We start from the raw sequence: 19,426 nt of genomic DNA on the forward strand, positions 1-19,426 counted from the left end.
GCTCACACGCTTATCAAAACAAGTGGCGTTACCGTCTCCTGATACGGCCGCCCTCAAGGATCCAGCAGATAGGAGGCTGGAAACTACCTTAAAAAGTATATACACACATACTGGTGTTATACTGCGACCAGCCATCGCCTCAGCCTGGATGTGCAGTGCTGGGGTCGTCTGGTTGGATTCCCTGACTGAAAATATTGATACCCTGGATAGGGACAGTATTTTATTGACTATAGAGCAATTAAAGGATGCTTTCCTTTATATGCGAGATGCGCAGAGAGATATTTGCACTCTGGCATCGAGAGTAAATGCGATGTCCATATCTGCCAGAAGGAGTTTATGGACGCGACAGTGGTCAGGTGATGCGGATTCCAAACGACATATGGAAGTATTGCCGTATAAAGGGGAGGAATTATTTGGCGTCGGTCTATCGGATCTGGTGGCTACGGCAACTGCCGGAAAATCCACTTTTTTACCTCAGACCCCCTCCCAACAGAAAAAGACACCGTCTTTTCAGCCGCAGTCCTTTCGTTCCTATAAGAACAAGCGGACAAAAGGACAGTCATATCTGCCTCGGGGCAGAGGAAGGGGTAAGAGAGGGCAGCAAGCAGCCCCTGCCCAGGAACAGAAGCCCTCCCAGGGTTCTGCAAAGCCCTCAGCATGACGCTGGGGCCTTACAAGCGGACTCAGGAACGGTGGGGGGTCGACTCAAGAATTTCAGCGCACAGTGGGCTTGCTCACAGGTGGACCCCTGGATTCTGCAGGTAGTATCTCAGGGTTACAGGTTGGAATTCGAGAAGTCTCCCCCTCGCCGGTTCCTAAAGTCTGCTTTGCCAACGTCTCCCTCAGACAGGGCGACGGTATTGGAAGCCATTCACAAGCTGTTTGCTCAGCAGGTGATAGTCAAGGTACCCCTCCTACAACAGGGAAAGGGGTATTACTCCACGCTATTTGTGGTACCGAAGCCGGACGGCTCGGTAAGACCTATTCTAAATCTCAAATCTTTGAACCTGTACATACAAAAATTCAAGTTCAAGATGGAGTCACTCAGAGCAGTGATAGCGAATCTGGAAGAAGGGGACTTTATGGTGTCCCTGGACATAAAGGACGCTTACCTGCATGTCCCAATTTGCCCTTCACATCAAGGGTACCTCAGGTTCGTGGTGCAAAACTGTCATTATCAGTTTCAGACGCTGCCGTTTGGATTGTCCACGGCGCCTCGGGTCTTTACCAAGGTAATGGCCGAAATGATGATCTTTCTACGAAGAAGAGGCGTATTAATTATCCCTTACTTGGACGATCTCCTGATAAGGGCAAGATCCAGAGAACAGCTGGAAGACGGAGTAGCACTAACCCAACTAGTGCTGCAACAACACGGGTGGATTCTGAATTTTCCAAAATCTCAGTTGACCCCGACGACACGTCTGCTGTTCCTGGGAATGATTCTGGACACGGTTCAGAAAAAGGTGTTTCTTCCGGAGGAGAAAGCCAGGGAGTTATCCGAACTTGTCAGGAACCTCCTAAAACCAGGGACAGTGTCTGTGCATCAATGCACAAGAGTCCTGGGAAAGATGGTGGCTTCTTACGAAGCGATTCCATTCGGCAGATTCCACGCACGAACTTTTCAGTGGGATCTGCTGGACAAATGGTCCGGATCGCATCTGCAGATGCATCAGCGGATAACCTTATCGCCACGGACAAGGGTGTCTCTTCTGTGGTGGTTGCAGAGTGCTCATCTGTTAGAGGGCCGCAGATTCGGCATACAGGACTGGGTCCTGGTGACCACGGATGCCAGTCTGAGAGGCTGGGGAGCGGTCACACAAGGAAGAAACTTCCAGGGAGTATGGTCAAGCCTGGAGATGTCTCTTCACATAAATATACTGGAGCTAAGAGCGATTTACAATGCTCTAAGTCTGGCAAAACCCCTGCTTCAGGGTCAGCCGGTGTTGATCCAGTCGGACAACATCACGGCAGTCGCCCACGTAAACAGACAGGGCGGCACAAGAAGCAGGACAGCAATGGCAGAAGTTGCAAGGATTCTTCGCTGGGCGGAAGATCATGTGATAGCACTGTCAGCAGTATTCATTCCGGGAGTGGACAACTGGGAAGCAGACTTCCTCAGCAGACACGATTTACACCCGGGAGAGTGGGGACTTCATCCAGAAGTCTTCCACATGATTGTGAACCGTTGGGAAAAACCAATGGTGGATATGATGGCGTCCCGCTTCAACAAAAAACTGGACAGGTATTGCGCCAGGTCAAGAGATCCTCAGGCAATAGCTGTGGACGCTCTGGTAACACCGTGGGTGTTCCAGTCAGTGTATGTGTTCCCTCCTCTGCCTCTCATACCAAAAGTACTGAGAATTATACGGCAAAAGGGAGTAAGAACGATACTAGTGGCTCCGGATTGGCCAAGAAGAACTTGGTACCCGGAACTTCAAGAGATGCTCACGGAGGATCCGTGGCCTCTACCTCTGAGACGGGACCTGCTTCAGCAGGGACCGTGTCTATTCCAAGACTTACCGCGGCTGCGTTTGACGGCATGGCGGTTGAACGCCGGATTCTAAAGGAAAAAGGCATTCCGGAAGAGGTCATTCCTACACTGGTAAAGGCCAGGAAGGAGGTGACTGCACAACATTATCACCGCATTTGGAGGAAATATGTTGCGTGGTGTGAGGCCAGGAAGGCCCCCACGGAGGAATTTCAACTGGGTCGATTCCTACATTTCCTGCAAACAGGATTGTCTATGGGCCTCAAATTGGGGTCCATTAAGGTTCAAATTTCGGCCCTGTCGATTTTTTTCCAAAAAGAATTGGCTTCAGTTCCTGAAGTCCAGACTTTTGTAAAAGGAGTACTACATATACAGCCCCCGGTTGTGCCACCAGTGGCACCGTGGGATCTTTTTTTTTTAAATTCAATAGTTTTTTATTGGTTTTTACAATGTTTTAACATTTAAACATTGCCTAGGGCAAGCATAACATACTTACAACAACTAGACTATAACACTTAAACAGGTAACAACAACCTGCTACGGTATTGCAGAGAGAGCATAGTGTGATGTGGTATTAAATATCTCATTCAGAATCATAAATAGCAATAGAGCAGTGGTGATCCAGAATTCCTATATATTAGACCCACATTGTATTATCTTTTATCACGATAACATCGTGCCTTTGGATCCGGCCGGCCACGGGCCATTCACCCCAGAGAACTCACACAAAGACTACTCATATCGGGCAGTTAAATAGATCTAGGGTTCAGCAGTATTCATCCTTGAAGCGAAATAGCGAGAGCTCATCCACCTTCCCCATATAGCAATAAACTTTTTTTCCGCATTCCTGGCCAGATATACGAATTTTTCATGTGCAACCGTAGTATTAACCAGAGCAATCCAGGATTGTGGCGCCGGGGCTTCATTAGCCATCCATAATCTGGCTATGCAAACCTTGGCCAGAGCACTGAGGTTTATAACATATCGTCGACTGGGCGGGTCTAGAGTTTCCTCATCTATAGTTGCCAATATGCAAGAGATAGGTGTAAGTACGGTAGAGGGGATACCCGTACCAACTATGGCCCGTATAACCTCCTCCCAAAACTTCGACACCAGAGGGCATATCCATATCATATGCCAAAAGTCTGCTCCCATAGTGCCGCATTTGGGACATTTTGAGCTGTGGGATCCCCCTATATGTGACAATCGCAGAGGTGACATATATACCCTGTGCAGCACGAACAACTGAATTTGTTGATATCGGACAGATGATGTTGAAAGCCGGCTCGATCCCAGGGCACCCTCCCATATCTCATCCGACACTGGACCTAGGTCAGATTCCCACTTGGTCTTAAGGGAGCTAAGGGGGTCTATATGATGCATTTGAAGTAACCGGCCATATAATTTGGATACTAAGTGACCGGGTCCCACTGTCTGCAACAGCAATTTGACCGGAGAATCAGTAAGCGCCGGCGGGCCATCGGGGAATTGGGCAGACACCGCATGTCTCAATTGAAGGAAGCGATAAAAATACGCTGAGGGGACGTTAAATTCCTGTTGAATCTGCTGGAAAGATCTAAAAAACCCATCAACATACAAGTGTCCCAGTGAAGTCACCCCCCATGGTTCCCACACCTCCCTGACTTGAAGCTGACACAACTCTGGCAATCCATATTTATTGTTCAGCGGAGTGTCAGGGTCAATGCCCTGTCCTTGCAATATCCGATGCGCCAGTCTCCAAACAGTAATATATTGTTTAAAGAGTGGCAGTGCCGATACTTTGACACTTCCACAGAGAAGCAGTCCCAGTGGTGAACCACCTGGGTATTCCTGCAATACCAGCTGAGAATGCAAACTTGAAGTGTCAGATTCATTAACCCATTCCCATAGATGTGCTAGTTGTGCTGCAAAATAATAAAGACGAAAGTTGGGAAGAGCCAGCCCCCCTGAGGTTTTGGGCCTAGTCAGAGTATTAAGTTTCAACCGTGCCCGTTTACTATCCCAAACCAGAGAGGACATCAAGCCATCTATCTGTTTGAAAGTTTTCTGGGGGATGTATATCGGGGATTGTTGAAGTATGTATAGGAGTTTGGGTTGAAAAACCATTTTTACCAGATTAACCCTCCCTGTAGCCGTCAGGGGCAATTTCCCCCAGACCTTCACCTTATTGCGAAGATAAGATATTTGCGGTGTAATATTAAGGGAAGTAAATTTATGAGGGTCATTGGATATCCATATGCCCAGATACTTAAAGGAATTCACCCATCTTAGCGGGAGAGCAACCAATGGGGAGGCAGGGACCTCACCTTGAAGCGGAATAATGGAGGATTTCTCCCAATTGATCAGGAGCCCTGAGTAACATCCGAACTTATTAATAATATCTAAAATCTTAGGCATAGACTCAGCATAGCGATCCACAAATAGCAGGATATCATCGGCATAAAGAGCTATTTTCTCCTCCCTGGTGCCCACGGTGTATCCAATAATCTCAGGGTCCGCTCGCAGAAGACATGCAAGGGGTTCAATGGCTATAGCAAACAGGGTAGGGGACAATGGACATCCCTGACGAGTGCCTCTGGACAACGGAAAGGAATGTGACACAAAGCCATTCACCGTCACTCTAGCCAGGGGAGAGGAATACATCAGGCGGACAAATTTGATAAAGTTAGGGCCTATACCAAACTTGCGCATGACCCTCCACAAGTACTCCCACTCCACGGAGTCAAAGGCCTTAGCGGCGTCCAGTGATACTACTATGGATGAGGGTGCCTCACGGGGGACCTGTAGATGGGTAAATAATCGTCTGAGATTAATGGATGTTGATTTATTGGGCATAAATCCCGTCTGATCTGGGTGTATGATCTGTGTAATTACCTTATTTAATCTACATGCCAGGATTTTGGCCAGAATTTTGATATCGGTCGGTAGAAGGGAGATAGGTCTATAAGAATCAACCTTCCTATGGTCCTTATCGGGCTTCGGAAGGACAATAATCAATGCCTCCGCCATAGATAATGGGAGGGATTCCTGTGTGAATATTTGACTATATAGCTCAAGCAATTGGGGGACAAAAAAATCTAAATGGCGCCTATATAGCTCAGACGGTATGCCATCGGGCCCTGAAGCCTTCCCATTGGGGGCAGCACTGATCGCATCCGCAATCTCCTCCGGCGAAATAGGTGCCTCGAGGAAGTCATGCGCCTCACCAGTCAGCAAGGGAAGCTGTATAGTCTGTAAATATTCGTCTAATTGCATCGGGGTACAGTCCAGTTTAGAGCTATATAAACGTCTATAGTACGACACGAATTCCGACGCAATCTGTGGGGTCTGCACTACAGTGGTACCGTCTGGGGCCTCTATTTCAACCACGGTATTAGCGGATCTCTCACCTCGTGCCAAAGAGGCTAAATATGATCCCGGCCTATCCCCGGAGGCGTAGAAGGTGTGAGAGGAGAAGAGGAGTCTATGCTGAGTCTTTTCCATTAGACATTCCCTCCATTCCCCCTGCGCTGTCAACCATGCAGATTTGGAACTATCCAAGCAATCCTGTAAGTATTTTACCTCAGCAGCAACACTCAAGGTCTCTAGCTCGGACTCCCGGTGCCTGAAAAAGGTTTTTAAATTAGCCACTCGTTTAATTAGGGTTCCCCGCAAAAAGGCCTTGAACGCATCCCATAAATTAGAGATAGGTTGCCCAGCCTTATTTATCTCAAAAAATTCCCGCCACGCAGTCACCAAATCGGAGCCATCTCCCATATGTACTAGCCAAAACGGGTTAAACTTCCACACTGCCTGGCCTCTAGAGCAGCCAAAGTCTAGGGTCAATGTTAAAGGGGAGTGGTCCGATATACCCCTAGTCTCATATTTGCTATCCTGGACCCTAGGAATCAGATCGTTCGAGAGAAGGGCCAGGTCAATCCTAGAGAACGAGGAGTGGGAATGTGAGAAGCATGAATATTGTTTAGCAGATGGATGTCTCAGTCTCCAGGGATCAACCAGGCCCAGTCCCGACACAACCTCAGCAAAATCATTTCTACCAGAGTGTGGACCAGAGGGATTGGTGGAGAATCTATCCATCGCTTTATCTAAAACATTGTTGAAATCCCCCACACAAACCACGGGTATACCCGGTGACAAGGCCATAAATCCTGCAACCCTTTTTAGGACATCTGAGGAGTACGGGGGGGGCACATATACGGACAGCAAAAGCAGAGGGGTACAGTGGATTTTACACTTTAAAAACACATATCTTCCCCATGGGTCCGTTTGTACTGACTCCAGTACAAAGGGAACTGCCTTCTTTATAAGGATAGAGACCCCCCGAGAGGCAGAAGTGTGTGTGGAATGGAATGCCCACCCTACCCAAGGTCTTTTAAGGGCAAGGGTCTTACTGCCCACCAGGTGGGTCTCCATAAGACATATCACATCAGCGGCATATTGCTTAATTTGTCTAAGCACAAGGGATCTCTTGATCTTGTCATTGAGTCCCCTTACATTCCATGACACCAACCTAAGTCCAACCATGAGGGGTCGTTTTGATAATAAGAGAGGCTACAGCCAGCAGCCAGCCAGATCCATCTTCTCTGTATACAAGAACAAGGCACCACCGCTCAATGAGTAGATTCGTAAGCCACACACACTCAAATTTCGACCATCCATACCAGAAACAACCATAGCCAACAACTTCCCCCCTCCCCCCACCCTGTATACTACTCCCAACCTGCAGCATACTTGGATCCCTGAACCTAATACCGGCTCAAGCCCAGAGCACACACCTTGTTATACCCTGGGTGGAGCCAGAAATACAATGGCCCTAAGAAAGAAAACAAAACACAAACAAAACAAAACTTCCCCAGCCTGTAGACTAATTCGCCCCCATAGGATAGAAAAAGAGGCGAGATATACAAAGTCACCCCCCGGGACTTAAGATCAAATATAATCAGGTATATTCGGACCGCCGATATATCCCTCCTCTCCCCCGGCCCCCCACCCGACATGTCCCAGCATTATTAATATAGTAATTACCTGTATAAGAAGAATAACAAGACAGAAAATCAGGTAAGTAATTAACCCCCCTACCACCCTCATATCCTCAGGGAACAGCATAGATAGTTAAACATTTTCCCCCACATCCTGCATCACTCCAGTAGATATGCATATAATCTTATCCTGTACATAAAATCTTTTGCCACACAGTCACAGGAATTAATCACTCATCAGCAAGGGCCCGTCTCGCCGGGAAGCGTCTATCCAGCCACATCATCGCCTCACGAGGAGCCTCAAAAAACTTGGTCTCCCCATCAGCTACCACTCGTAATCGTGATGGAAAGAGCATGGCGTATGGCAGTTCAAGTTCCCGGAGTCTCCGCTTAACAGGCAGAAACTGAGCTCTATCTTTCTGCACCTCCACCGCAAAGTCTGGGAAGACCGATATTGGCGACCCGTTCCATTTTAGGGGGCCTTTCGTGCGAGCAAGTTTCAGAACAGTGTCCCGGTCGCGGAAGTGAAGGAACTTGGCGATGAAGGTACGAGGCGGGGCCCCCGGAGGCAACGGGCGCATCGGCACTCTATGAGCTCGTTCTATGGTGAAATGCGGCGAGAATTCATCGGGTCCAAATGCCTTCCGAAGCCACGCCTCTAGAAATTCCTCAGGAGATGAGCCCTCCTCCTTCTCGGGCAGACCGATGAAACGGACATTGTTGCGACGTAAGCGTCCCTCCATATCCGTTAGTTTTTTGCGCACATCAGTCATTTGAGACTCCAAAGTGTCAGTACGCCGCCCCAGCGGAGTGACAGTATCCTCGACATTGGAGATACGGGTTTCGGCCTCACCCACCCTCTCTCTCACCCGTTGTAGGTCCTGATGTATAATGGAGAGATCAGACTGCACCTGCCCGATTTTGTCAGCCAAGCGGGCCTCGCTTGCTGTCACGGCGTCCAACACTCTTTGTAACGCAGCATCAGGTGGTTCTGATGAGACAGAGCTGTATGCAGGAGAAGGGGGCGAAGACCCATCTTGTGTAGTTTCCCTCCGCTGTTGTTGGGGACCGGGGTTGCGGATAAACTTTTCCATTGCGCCTGCCGCCGCGTTTTGTTGACGGCCTTTCACCATTTTGGATAACACGATGCCACCGTATATGACCGATTATAATCAAAGCAGTGCAGGCAAGAGAGGGGGCGCAGGCAGCGGCTCACTATGTGAGGGCCAATAGACGCAGGACGGATATATATATATATAAAAGGACCAGTGTTCCTGATAGTGTGGCACTATAGAATTGGTAGTTATGGTCAGGATCAGGGGATCAAGCAACTTCTCACCTGCATAAACAAGGCAGAGCAATGCAGGTCTGCTTTATTATCCTTTGCCAGCCACTAGTCAGGTCTGGCTGCTCAGGCTGCATATAATAGTGTCTGGCAGGAGAGGTGTGGACTGGAGCAGAGCTGAGCCCAGTGCCAACCTCAAGATGGCGCCCGGAGAAGCCCACAGTCAGCCCAGCCTGTGTTATATCTCACAGGGGACCAGGGCTTTTGTAGCAGGCAGAGGGGGTATCAGCTGTCCGGCTCATAGGCCGCTCCGTTTGTGGGGTTTTTTTTTTGTGCAGGGCTGTCAGGGGCGGGTGGCGGAGCCCCGTGCGCGCGGCCCGCCAACCGCAAGATGGCGCCCGGCGGTCTCCCGTGCTCTGCAGGGCCGCGACAAGCGCCCTGGTCGTCCGGCAGAGAAGTAGAGCAGAGCGGTATGTTGTGCGGGTGACGGGGCCCCCGCGGTATCTCTTCGCCGGCCGCAGGGTACGCTAGGAGAGCCGGGCGGGAGGCGACTAGCACAGCTCCCTTGCAGCAGGATCCAAGATGGCGCCGGCCTCGTGCAGGACAGGATCAGCACAGCCCTTCTTTCGTACCCAGCAGGTACAGTGAGCACAGGATCCACTTGGAAAGGGGCTCAGAACGGGCAGCAGAGTTTCATAAAGCCGCACAGGGCCGTTTATGCAGTCTCACAGGGGGTGCCAGGATGTTTTCAGGATATTGTCGGCTGGGGAGCTAGGATAGCACGTCCTACTCCATTACTCGTCAGGCCACGCCCCCGGCACCGTGGGATCTTAATGTAGTCTTGGATTTTCTCAAATCCCATTGGTTTGAGCCGCTAAAATCGGTGGAGCTGAAGTATCTTACATGGAAAGTAACCATGCTTCTGGCCCTGGCTTCAGCCAGGAGAGTATCCGAATTGGCGGCTTTATCATATAAGAGCCCATATCTGATTTTCCATACGGACAGGGCAGAACTGCGGACGCGTCCTCATTTTCTGCCTAAGGTGGTGTCAGCGTTTCACCTGAACCAGCCTATTGTGGTGCCTGCGGCTACTAACGAGTTGGAGGATTCCAAGTTGTTGGACGTGGTCCGGGCATTGAAAATATATATTTCAAGAACGGCGGGAGTCAGAAAGTCTGACTCATTGCTTATATTGTATGCACCCAACAAGATGGGTGCTCCTGCTTCTAAGCAGACGATTGCTCGTTGGATTTGTAGCACAATTCAACTTGCACATTCTGTGGCAGGCTTGCCACAACCTAAATCTGTCAAGGCCCATTCCACAAGGAAAGTGGGCTCATCCTGGGCGGCTGCCCGGGGAGTCTCGGCATTACAACTCTGCCGAGCTGCTACTTGGTCAGGGGCAAACACGTTTGCAAAATTCTACAAATTTGATACCCTGGCTGAGGAGGACCTTGAGTTCTCTCATTCGGTGCTGCAGAGTCATCTGCACTCTCCCGCCCGTTTGGGAGCTTTGGTATAATCCCCATGGTCCTGACGGAGTCCCCAGCATCCACTTAGGACGTTAGAGAAAATAAGAATTTACTTACCGATAATTCTATTTCTCGTAGTCCGTAGTGGATGCTGGGCGCCCATCCCAAGTGCGGATTGTCTGCAATACTTGTACATAGTTATTGTTACAAACAAATTCGGGTTGTTATTGTTGTGAGCCGTCTGTTCAGAGGCTCCTACGTTTGTCATACTGTTAACTGGGTTCAGATCACAAGTTATACGGTGTGATTGGTGTGGCTGGTATGAGTCTTACCCGGGATTCAATATCCTTCCTTATTGTGTACGCTCGTCCGGGCACAGTATCCTAACTGAGGCTTGGAGGAGGGTCATAGGGGGAGGAGCCAGTACACACCACCTGATCCTAAAGCTTTATTTTTGTGCCCTGTCTCCTGCGGAGCCGCTATTCCCCATGGTCCTGACGGAGTCCCCAGCATCCACTACGGACTACGAGAAATAGAATTATCGGTAAGTAAATTCTTATTATAGCCCCTGCGTGAGACTGGCTAATTTAGGGTAAACCAAGCATTTATGTAAGGTTTTACAACTTGGGAGACATGGCCTGTATAAATATACAGAGGTAGCTCCGACGCCATGGCGGGTGGCGGAGCTACACGAGAGCGGGCTCAGCTGCATTTTGGCGCCTCCCTCTGCATAGCAGCAGCAGCCTCCACAGCTCCTCCAAACAGTCCCTGGATCGCTGGTACCGGTTGGAGAGGGGGAGAGCCACTATATTACTGCACAATAACAATCCCTCTGAGGGATTTTTATCAGATTACAGTCTCACTGTGTTTACATAAAAACGTTGACAGCCTCACTGGGGCTGTGCAGCGCTGGGTGCGCTAGGGTCCTCTCTTCTGTGTCTCCTCTCACATGCACTAGGGCAGGCTTGCAATATATCAATATTAGGCTGTGTTTTATGTGTATTGTAGCTGGTTTTTTCTGATTCACAATGGTAAAACAGAAGTCATGCAGTGTATGTAATGCTAGATTCTCTCCTAGTTCATCTGACTCCTTATCATGTGAGCAGTGTAGTCAGTGATATCTAAATGCTGTGTGGGGAGAGTCCTAAGCCCTCCTGGTTGGGGCCTATCAAAACTATGATGTCTGATATGTCATCTCAGCTCAGCTCACTGCAAATGCCAATAAGACTCAGGAACTGCAACAAGCAGTGGCAAGTCTCACTGCTAAACATCCCCCCCCCCCCCCCCTGTCTACTAAGGGTGCACATAAACTTGCTTTACCTGCACTACTCTCAGATACTGATGACGATATACAGGATGATGTGGACCCCATAAGTGGGGATCCCACCCAGGGTATTAAGCCCCTCATATTGGCTATTAGGGATGTGTTAAAGCTCCCCCTGGAGGATGCTACTAATCAGCAGTCATTTTTCCTCCCACAAGATAAAATGGCAGTCACATTTCCTGATTCCAAGGCATTAGATGACTTCTTTAAAATGGCCTGGAAGAATCCAGATAAAAAGTTTCAGGTGTCCAAACGGTTTTTGCATACATTCCCCTTTGCCCCTAATGGCAGAAAATTCTAGGAAGAATCTCCTGAAGTAGACGTCTCAGTCTCGCCTTTCTAAAAAGGCAGTACTCCCTGCTTCGGGCTCCTTTACAGTAAAGGTCCTGGAAGATAGGAAAATTGAAACCACTCTAAAATCTATTTACATTTCTGCAGGTGTTGCTCAAAGGCCGGTCATTGCAGGTTGCTGGATGACACATGCAATTCATTCCTGGGCTAATCAAATTAAGGAAGGTCTCTCGGGTGATATGACCTTAGATAATACTGTTACTCTCCTGACTCACATTCAGGACACGGCAAGAGTCCTCTGTGACTCCCTTAAAGAGATTGGCAATATTAATGCTAGGACCACGGCTTTGGCTGTGTCTGTGCGCAGAGCCATATGGTTACGTCAGTGGATTGCTGATGCTGACTCCAAACGTAATGTTGAATCTCTTCCCTTCACAGGTGAATGGCTCTTTGGAGGTGAATTGGACGCATGGATTTCCAAAGCTACTGCTGGAAAATTCACGTTTCTCCCTTCGGGGGCTCCACCTGCTAGATGTACCTATCCGGGAACGTCTACTCAGTCCTTTTAGTCCTCCAGATTTTGATCTAGGGCCTGCGGGGGATCCAACGCAGCTAGAGGCTCCAGAGGAAAACCTAGAAACCAGCTGTTGCTGGATCTCAGGACCAGAACTCCAGTTCTGCTCCCGCTAAGACTTCAGCATGACGGTGCCCACCCACCCCAAGGAGATCTCGTGGTGGGAGCTCGGTTACGTCACTTCAGCCACATCTGGGATGGTTCCTGCCAAGATGCTTCGATAAGGGACCTTATCTCTCAGGGTTACAAGCTGGAGTTCGACGGTACTCCTCCCCAACGGTTTTTCAAATCAGGCTTAACAGCTTTGGAAAGTATGCGTGGTATGCTACTACTGGCCATAAACAAGTTGATCCAGTCCCAGGTCATTGTTACAGTACCCCTACTATGACAAGGACAGGGTTACTACTCCAGTCTGTTTGTCGTACGAAAACCAGATGGGTCTGTGAGACCCATTCTGAATCTGAAGTCCTTGAATCTTTACCTGAAGTTTTTCAAATTCAAGATGGAATCTTTGAGAGCGGTGATCGCAGGCCTGGAACAACAGGAATTCCTAGTGTCCCTGGATATCAAGGACGCTTACCTACATATACCAATTTGGCCTCTTCATCAGGCGTATCGGAGGTTTGCCCTACTTGAACGATCACTACTAGTTTCAGGCGTTACCCTTCGGCCTGTCTACAGCTCCAAGGGTGTTCACGAAGGTGATGCCAGAAATGATGTTTCAGCTCAGGGTCCAGGAGGTCAATGTAATTCCATACATGGACGATCTCCTGATAAAAGCGAGTTTCAGAGAGCTTCTATTGCTCCATATCGATCGCACTATCCAACTTCTGTCTCACCACGGGTGGATCCTCAATCTGCAGAAGATCCAACTGGAACCGTCTCAGAGACTCCTGCTTCTGGGAATGCTACTGGATACTGTAACACAGAGTGTGTTCCTCCCAGTGGAAAAAGCGAGAACACTCCAGGAAATGGTTCGCATGGTACTCAGACCTGCTTGAGTCTCCATTCATCTTTGCATAAAATTATTGGGAAAGATGGTGTCCTCCTATGAGGTGATACAGTATGGAAGGTTCCATGCCAGACCCTTCCAATTGTACATCCTGAACAAGTGGTCCGGTTCCCATCTTCAGATGCACCGGATGATTCAGCTGTCACCACAGGCCAGGATTTCACTCCTATGGTGGCTACAGTCTTCCAGCCTTCTGGAAGTCCGAAGCTTCGGGATTCAGGATTGGATCCTCCTCACGACGGATGCGAGTCTAAGAGGATGGGGAGCTGTCACCCAGGGGCGCAGTTACAGGGCAGGAGGTCTGCCCAAGTTGCCCTACTTCCAATCAACATTCTGGAACTTCGGGCTATCCACAATGCTCTGCTTCAGGCGTCTCATCTACTACGGGATCGGGCGATCCAGGTGCAGTTGGACAACGCCACGGCGGTGGCGTACATCAATCGACAAGGAGGGACAAAAAGCAGGGTCTGCATGCGAGAACTGCAATCTTCATTCCGGGAGTGGACAACTGGGAGGCGGACTTCCTAAGTCGCCACGACCTCCACCCGGGGGAGTGGGGACTATACCCTCAGGTGTTCCAACTGATCATCGACAGGTGGGGTTGCCTACAGATCGATTTGATGGCCTCTCGTCTCAATAAGAAGCTTTGCTGCTATTGCTCACGAACCAGGGACACTCAGGCGAGCGCAGTGGATGCGCTGATCAGCTGGTTTACCTATTTACTCTGATCCCAAGGGTGCTCAAGCGGATCAGACATCAAAGAGTGGAAGCAATCTTGATTGCCCCATATTGGCCCCAAAGAGCGTGGTACACGGCTCTCCTGGACTTGTCCGTAGAGGACCCTTGTCCTCTACCACTAAGAAGGGATCTTCTTCAACAAGGGCCGTTCGTCTACCTGGACTTACGGCGGCTTCGTTTGACGGCATGGAAGTTGAGCGGGACATCCTAGCAAACAAAAGGCTTTCCAAAAAGGTAATTGCCACTATGGTGCAAGCCAGGAAACCTGTGACATCACAACACTATCATCATATCTGGCGGAGATATGTCTCGTGGTGCGAGGAACGCAAATATCCCTCTTCAGAATTCCACTTGGGAAGGTTCCTCCGTTTTGTGCAGGCTGGAGTGGATAAAGGCTTGCTTCTGGGATCCATTAAGGTCCAGATTTCAGCTCTTTCCATCTTCTTTCAGAAGAAGTTGGCTCTCTTGCCGGAAGTTAACGTCAGACCTTCTTGCAAGGGGTGCTTCACATACAACCTCCTTTTGTGCCGCTTACGGCACCTTGGAATCTGGATGTAGTGTTAAGCTTTCTACAGTCCTCCTGGTTTGAACCTCTGACGACGGTAGAAGAGAAGTACCTCACGTGGAAAACGGTGATGTTACTGGCCCTGGCTTCTGCTAGGTGTGTCTCATAATTGGGGACCTTGTGCAAAAGTCCGTACTTGGGGGGTAATTCCAAGTTGATCGCAGCAGGAATTTTGTTAGCAGTTGGGCAAAACCATGTGCACTGCAGGGGAGGCAAATATAACGTGCAGAGAGAGTTAGATTTGGGTGGGTTATTTTGTTTCTGTGCAGGGTAAATACTGGCTGCTTTATTTTTACACTGCAAATTAGATTGCAGATTGAACACACCACACCCAAATCTAACTCTCTCTGCACATGTGAAATCAGCCCCCTCCTGCAGTGCACATGGTTTTGCCCAACTGCTAACAAAATTCCTGCTGCGATCAACTTGGAATTACCCCCTTGGTCTTTTACGAGAACAGAGCTGAGCTCAGGACTGGACAGCAGTTCCTGCCGAAGGTGGTCTCCGCGTTTCACTTGAATCAACCTATTGTGATTCTGTCCAGTTCTGACACTTCTGCTCTTCCGGAGGCGTTGGATGCTGTGCGAGCCTTGAAAATCTATGTCAAGAGGACGGCTCTGATCAGAAAGACGGATTCCTTGTTCGTGCTGTATGATGCGCGTAAAAAGGGTTGCCCTGCTTCAAAGCAGTCCATTGCTCGTTGGATTAGGTTTACTATCCAACAAGCCTATGCGTCGGCAGCCTTACTTGTTCCTCAGTCTCTGAAGGCCCACTCTACTAGATCGATGGGTTTTTCCTGGGCGGCTGCCCGTGGAGTCTTGGCCCTGCCACTACGCCGAGCTGCTACCTGGTCGGGGACGAACACCTTTGTGAAGTTCTACAAGTTTGATACCCTGGCCAAAGAGGATAACCAGTTTGGGCAGGCGGTGCTGCAGTTGTCTCCGCACGTTCCCGCCCGTTCTGGAAGCTTTGGGACATCCCCATTGTACTAATTCTGTCCCCAATATCCCTTATGGATGCTAGAGAAAATAGGATTTTGAATACCTACTGGTAAATACTTTTCTCGTAGTCTATAAGGGATATAGGGCGCCCGCCTCTGTGAGGTGACTTTCTGCAGGTTCTCAGTTACGTGCTCCTGTTCAGATGTTGCTGTTAATGTGGCCAGACTTTGCTGGCTAAGTTATGTATTGGTGTGCTGGTGTATAAATCTCACCACACCTGTTGTTGTTATGTTCCTTCTCTCAAGTATGTCATTTTCCTTTGGGCACTGTTTTACCTATAAATGACCTGTAGGAGGAGGCATAGAGGGGAGGAGCCAGCACACCCAGCTGAAGAAATTTAAAGTGCACTGGCTCCTTTGGACCTGTCTTTACCCCATCGTACTAATTCTGTCCCCAATATCCCTTATGGACTACCAGAAAAGGATTTACCGGTAGGTATTCAAAATCCTATTTTTAATTATATGGTCCCACCAAGTGTCAGTGATGCCTTACAGGGAGAATAATAATACTGTAATAGAAACAACAAATTCAATATAACAATAATATAACCAAACCATACAATATAACAATATTATAAACAAACCATACAATATAACAATAATATAAACAAACAAACCATACAATATAACAAGATTCAGACAGTAAAGGGACGAACTGTGAGATGATACAACAAAATGAGTGACTGTAATAAGCTGCAGCTTTTGATGACCCTGTGGCCTGAGAAGATTAGATGGAAGGAACTGGAGATGCTAACTATGAAAGTGGGGGGCACACTGGAGACCAGTATAGTGCAGGGTAAGAGCCAAGAGATTGGAGGACCTTGCTTGTGAGAATTTACCTCCTAGGGGAAAGGAAGTAAAAAATGGGATTTGAACTGGGAAGAGATGAGGTGGGGCAGAGGTCTGGAGGTAAAGATGTGAAAAGGGCTGGTAGGCTTTATGGAACAGTTGTGTTTTCAGGCCATGTTTGAAACCCCGCAGGCTGTTAGACAATCTGGTAGGGTGGGGGAGCGCGTTCCGGAGGTGGAAAGCAGCATGCAAATGTTTTCGATGAGGGAGTTGGAGGGTGAAATTGAGGAAGCAAGGTGACAATCAGAGAAAGAGGTAAAGTGGGAGTGGATAAGCTTACGTCACTACCTGCAATGACCATGCTATGTGCAGACTCTGTCTCTACACGGTCGGACCAGAACAGATCGCAGACCATTTGGTGCACCCTCTCAGCCTTAGTACAGTGTGCTACATGCTAGCATGTGACAGTGCTTCACTGCACGATGGAGACTAAGAGGCATGTACTGTAGAGGCTGCAAATAAGGCAGCCATCTCTGCAATCCCAATTAAGTATCCTATTTAAAAAGCAAACATAATAGGGTAAGTGAGGAGTTTTAAAATGAATAGGAAGTTGGTTTCATTATAAAAGGACCCCTAAAGTACAAGCTGCGTTGTCTATAAATAACTACAGATAACATTTACACATATATTACTTGGTTGTTAGTCATTTCATTTAAAATATTTCTTTTTTTTACTCAGATTTTTAAACAAGACGACATTAACTTTTTGCTTTTTCTTCTTCATTATGTCGCAGACCAGAGATTTAGTAACCCGTCTCCCCAGAATGGTAACTGGAAGTCTTGAACCTGTAAAGGAAAATCTAAAGGTAGTGAAGGTTTTTATTTTTTTATGTATTTTACTTACCCTACATCTCACATTTGCTATGTCTTTTAAAATTCCCACACAAATTACAGAAGGTATCAAATCAGTGGCAGTAGGGAACCAGCGGAAACTAAAAGTGGGGAGCCACAGCAACCGCACCCCCCAACTCTGCCCAAAATTGCCGTCCGGGAGTCAGTAGGAACAGCAGCGGGGATTGTGCAGCACAGCAGCAAGTGGATAAACCGCCCCCCCCCCAGTCTCCGGTGTCAGCCAGCTTCCATTGGCTAGCTGACCTTCTCTCCGCCCTCAGATGGCATTTGGGTGTGCAGTGGCTGTGTCTCCCCACTTTTCGTTTTGTAAAGCGCTGCAATCGAGGTTATCATCTCAAACCGGCCCCCCCTCCTCATAACACTTCTCCCCAGCCCACTACCACAGGAATTGGGCTGGGAAAGAACAGAGACTGGATTTGCTGTTGCTGGGACGTGCACGCCCACCTAAAGTGCCTTTAACTCTGACAACAGTCACCACTAGGGAGGCCTTGCCTACGATGTATAGCGCACCTGTGCTAGACTGACCTAAAGATACAGTAGCTGTCTAGTAGTAGTTACATCACTGATGTCTGTGGTCTGCTACATGTTTATAATATGGGTAATATTTTAACAAATTTGGAAACTGGACATAAAATTCAGTTTTTGTTTTACAGGTTTTCGAAATAGAACTGGGATTCCGTAAAAATGAAATACAACATATGGCACTGAAGGTTCCTAAAATGTTAATTGCGAAGAAGACGACACTTACGGAAACCTTTGATTTCGTGCACAATACAATGGAGATTCCCCAACACTTGATCACTAATTTTCCACAGGTATTCCAAATATCACTTGACTGTTTTAAAAAAAAGACATCATTTTTGAAATTATTATTATTATTCTTTATATGGCGCCACAAGGGTTCCGTAGCGCCCAATTACAGGGTACAAATGCACATAATCAAAACAGGAAAATAGTGACTAACAGTTGAAGACAATATAGGACAAGTACAGGGTAACTAAGCACAACTACACAAGTAAACGACATAGAGATAAGTTCCCAGGTGGCCAAAAAACTGTGGGATTTGGGCAGTTGAGGATTATTAAAGGAAGAAAAGGATAAGCACATTTTTAATTCAATGAAGTCAGTACCCTCTTTTTAAAAGCTCAAATGTTATTATAGATTAAAAATATGCCTTGGGGGCTGTAGTACCATTCCAGTGTCCATAGGCCCCCATTGTAACATTAGCCCCTTTCCCCCCAGGGGGGGATAGATCTCTCCGTGGCTCTAACCTCACACCCTCCAATGGTAATAGATCTCCCAGTGGCTTTAATCACAATGGTAATAGATCCCACAATGACATTGGTCCCACCTCTCTCATGTTGATAAGTCATTATTGATCTGTCCTCTGTTTCTTTTCAGATATTTAACAGCAGTCTGTATAGAATTAAGGAAAGACACCAGTTTCTTACCTTTCTGGGAAGAGCAATCTATGACCCGACAAAGCCCAACTATGTCTCCTTAGATAAGCTGACATCTATGCCCAACCACATTTTCTGTGAAGAAGTTGCCAAGACTTCCATACAGGACTTTGAACAGTTCCAAAAATCCATGTGAAGTGGCTCTGACACATCTATTGCTCTTATTAAACACGTTTATGTATTACTGTGCTTCATGATTGTTTATTCATAAGTGTTAATATTAGTAAAAATTGTGGGGTCATTATTCCTGTACATTATATTTAAATATGCAGTGTTTGTAGACTGCTTTTTGTAGATCAAAAATATGTTTAACCAAAACAAGTGAAGGGGGGGGGGACACCGACACCGGCCTCCTGGAGGTGCTGAGTCGGATCCCGCTGACCGGACCACCGTCCTGAGGGTCAGTGTACCGCAGGCATTGCACTCTTGCGCACACACCCGCAGCACGCCGCACCCCCCCAGTACAGAGCCTGAAGGTCATCAGACTGGTGAGTGATAACCGGGGACCCCGCTTGCTTCATCAGAGCGGGACCAGCGG

The 19,426-nt window shown here is 48.1% G+C and overlaps 1 protein-coding gene across 2 annotated transcripts in view; it reads left to right on the plus strand.

Annotated features, from left to right (window-relative positions):
- MTERF3 (mitochondrial transcription termination factor 3) overlaps positions 1–19,072 on the plus strand; it is a 111,143-nt gene extending 92,071 nt beyond the window's left edge. For both annotated transcript variants that reach the window (XM_063924168.1, XM_063924170.1), the window contains exons 6-8: positions 17,311–17,382; positions 18,082–18,243; positions 18,830–19,072. In XM_063924168.1, the coding sequence (XP_063780238.1) occupies positions 17,311–17,382; positions 18,082–18,243; positions 18,830–19,024 (429 nt within the window). In that variant the 3' untranslated portion in view covers positions 19,025–19,072. The remainder of the gene's footprint in view (positions 1–17,310; positions 17,383–18,081; positions 18,244–18,829) is intronic.
- Positions 19,073–19,426: the final 354 nt, after the last annotated feature.

The sequence above is a fragment of the Pseudophryne corroboree genome, chromosome 5, assembly GCF_028390025.1.
Source record: "Pseudophryne corroboree isolate aPseCor3 chromosome 5, aPseCor3.hap2, whole genome shotgun sequence".
Classification (NCBI taxonomy): Eukaryota; Metazoa; Chordata; class Amphibia; order Anura; family Myobatrachidae; genus Pseudophryne; species Pseudophryne corroboree.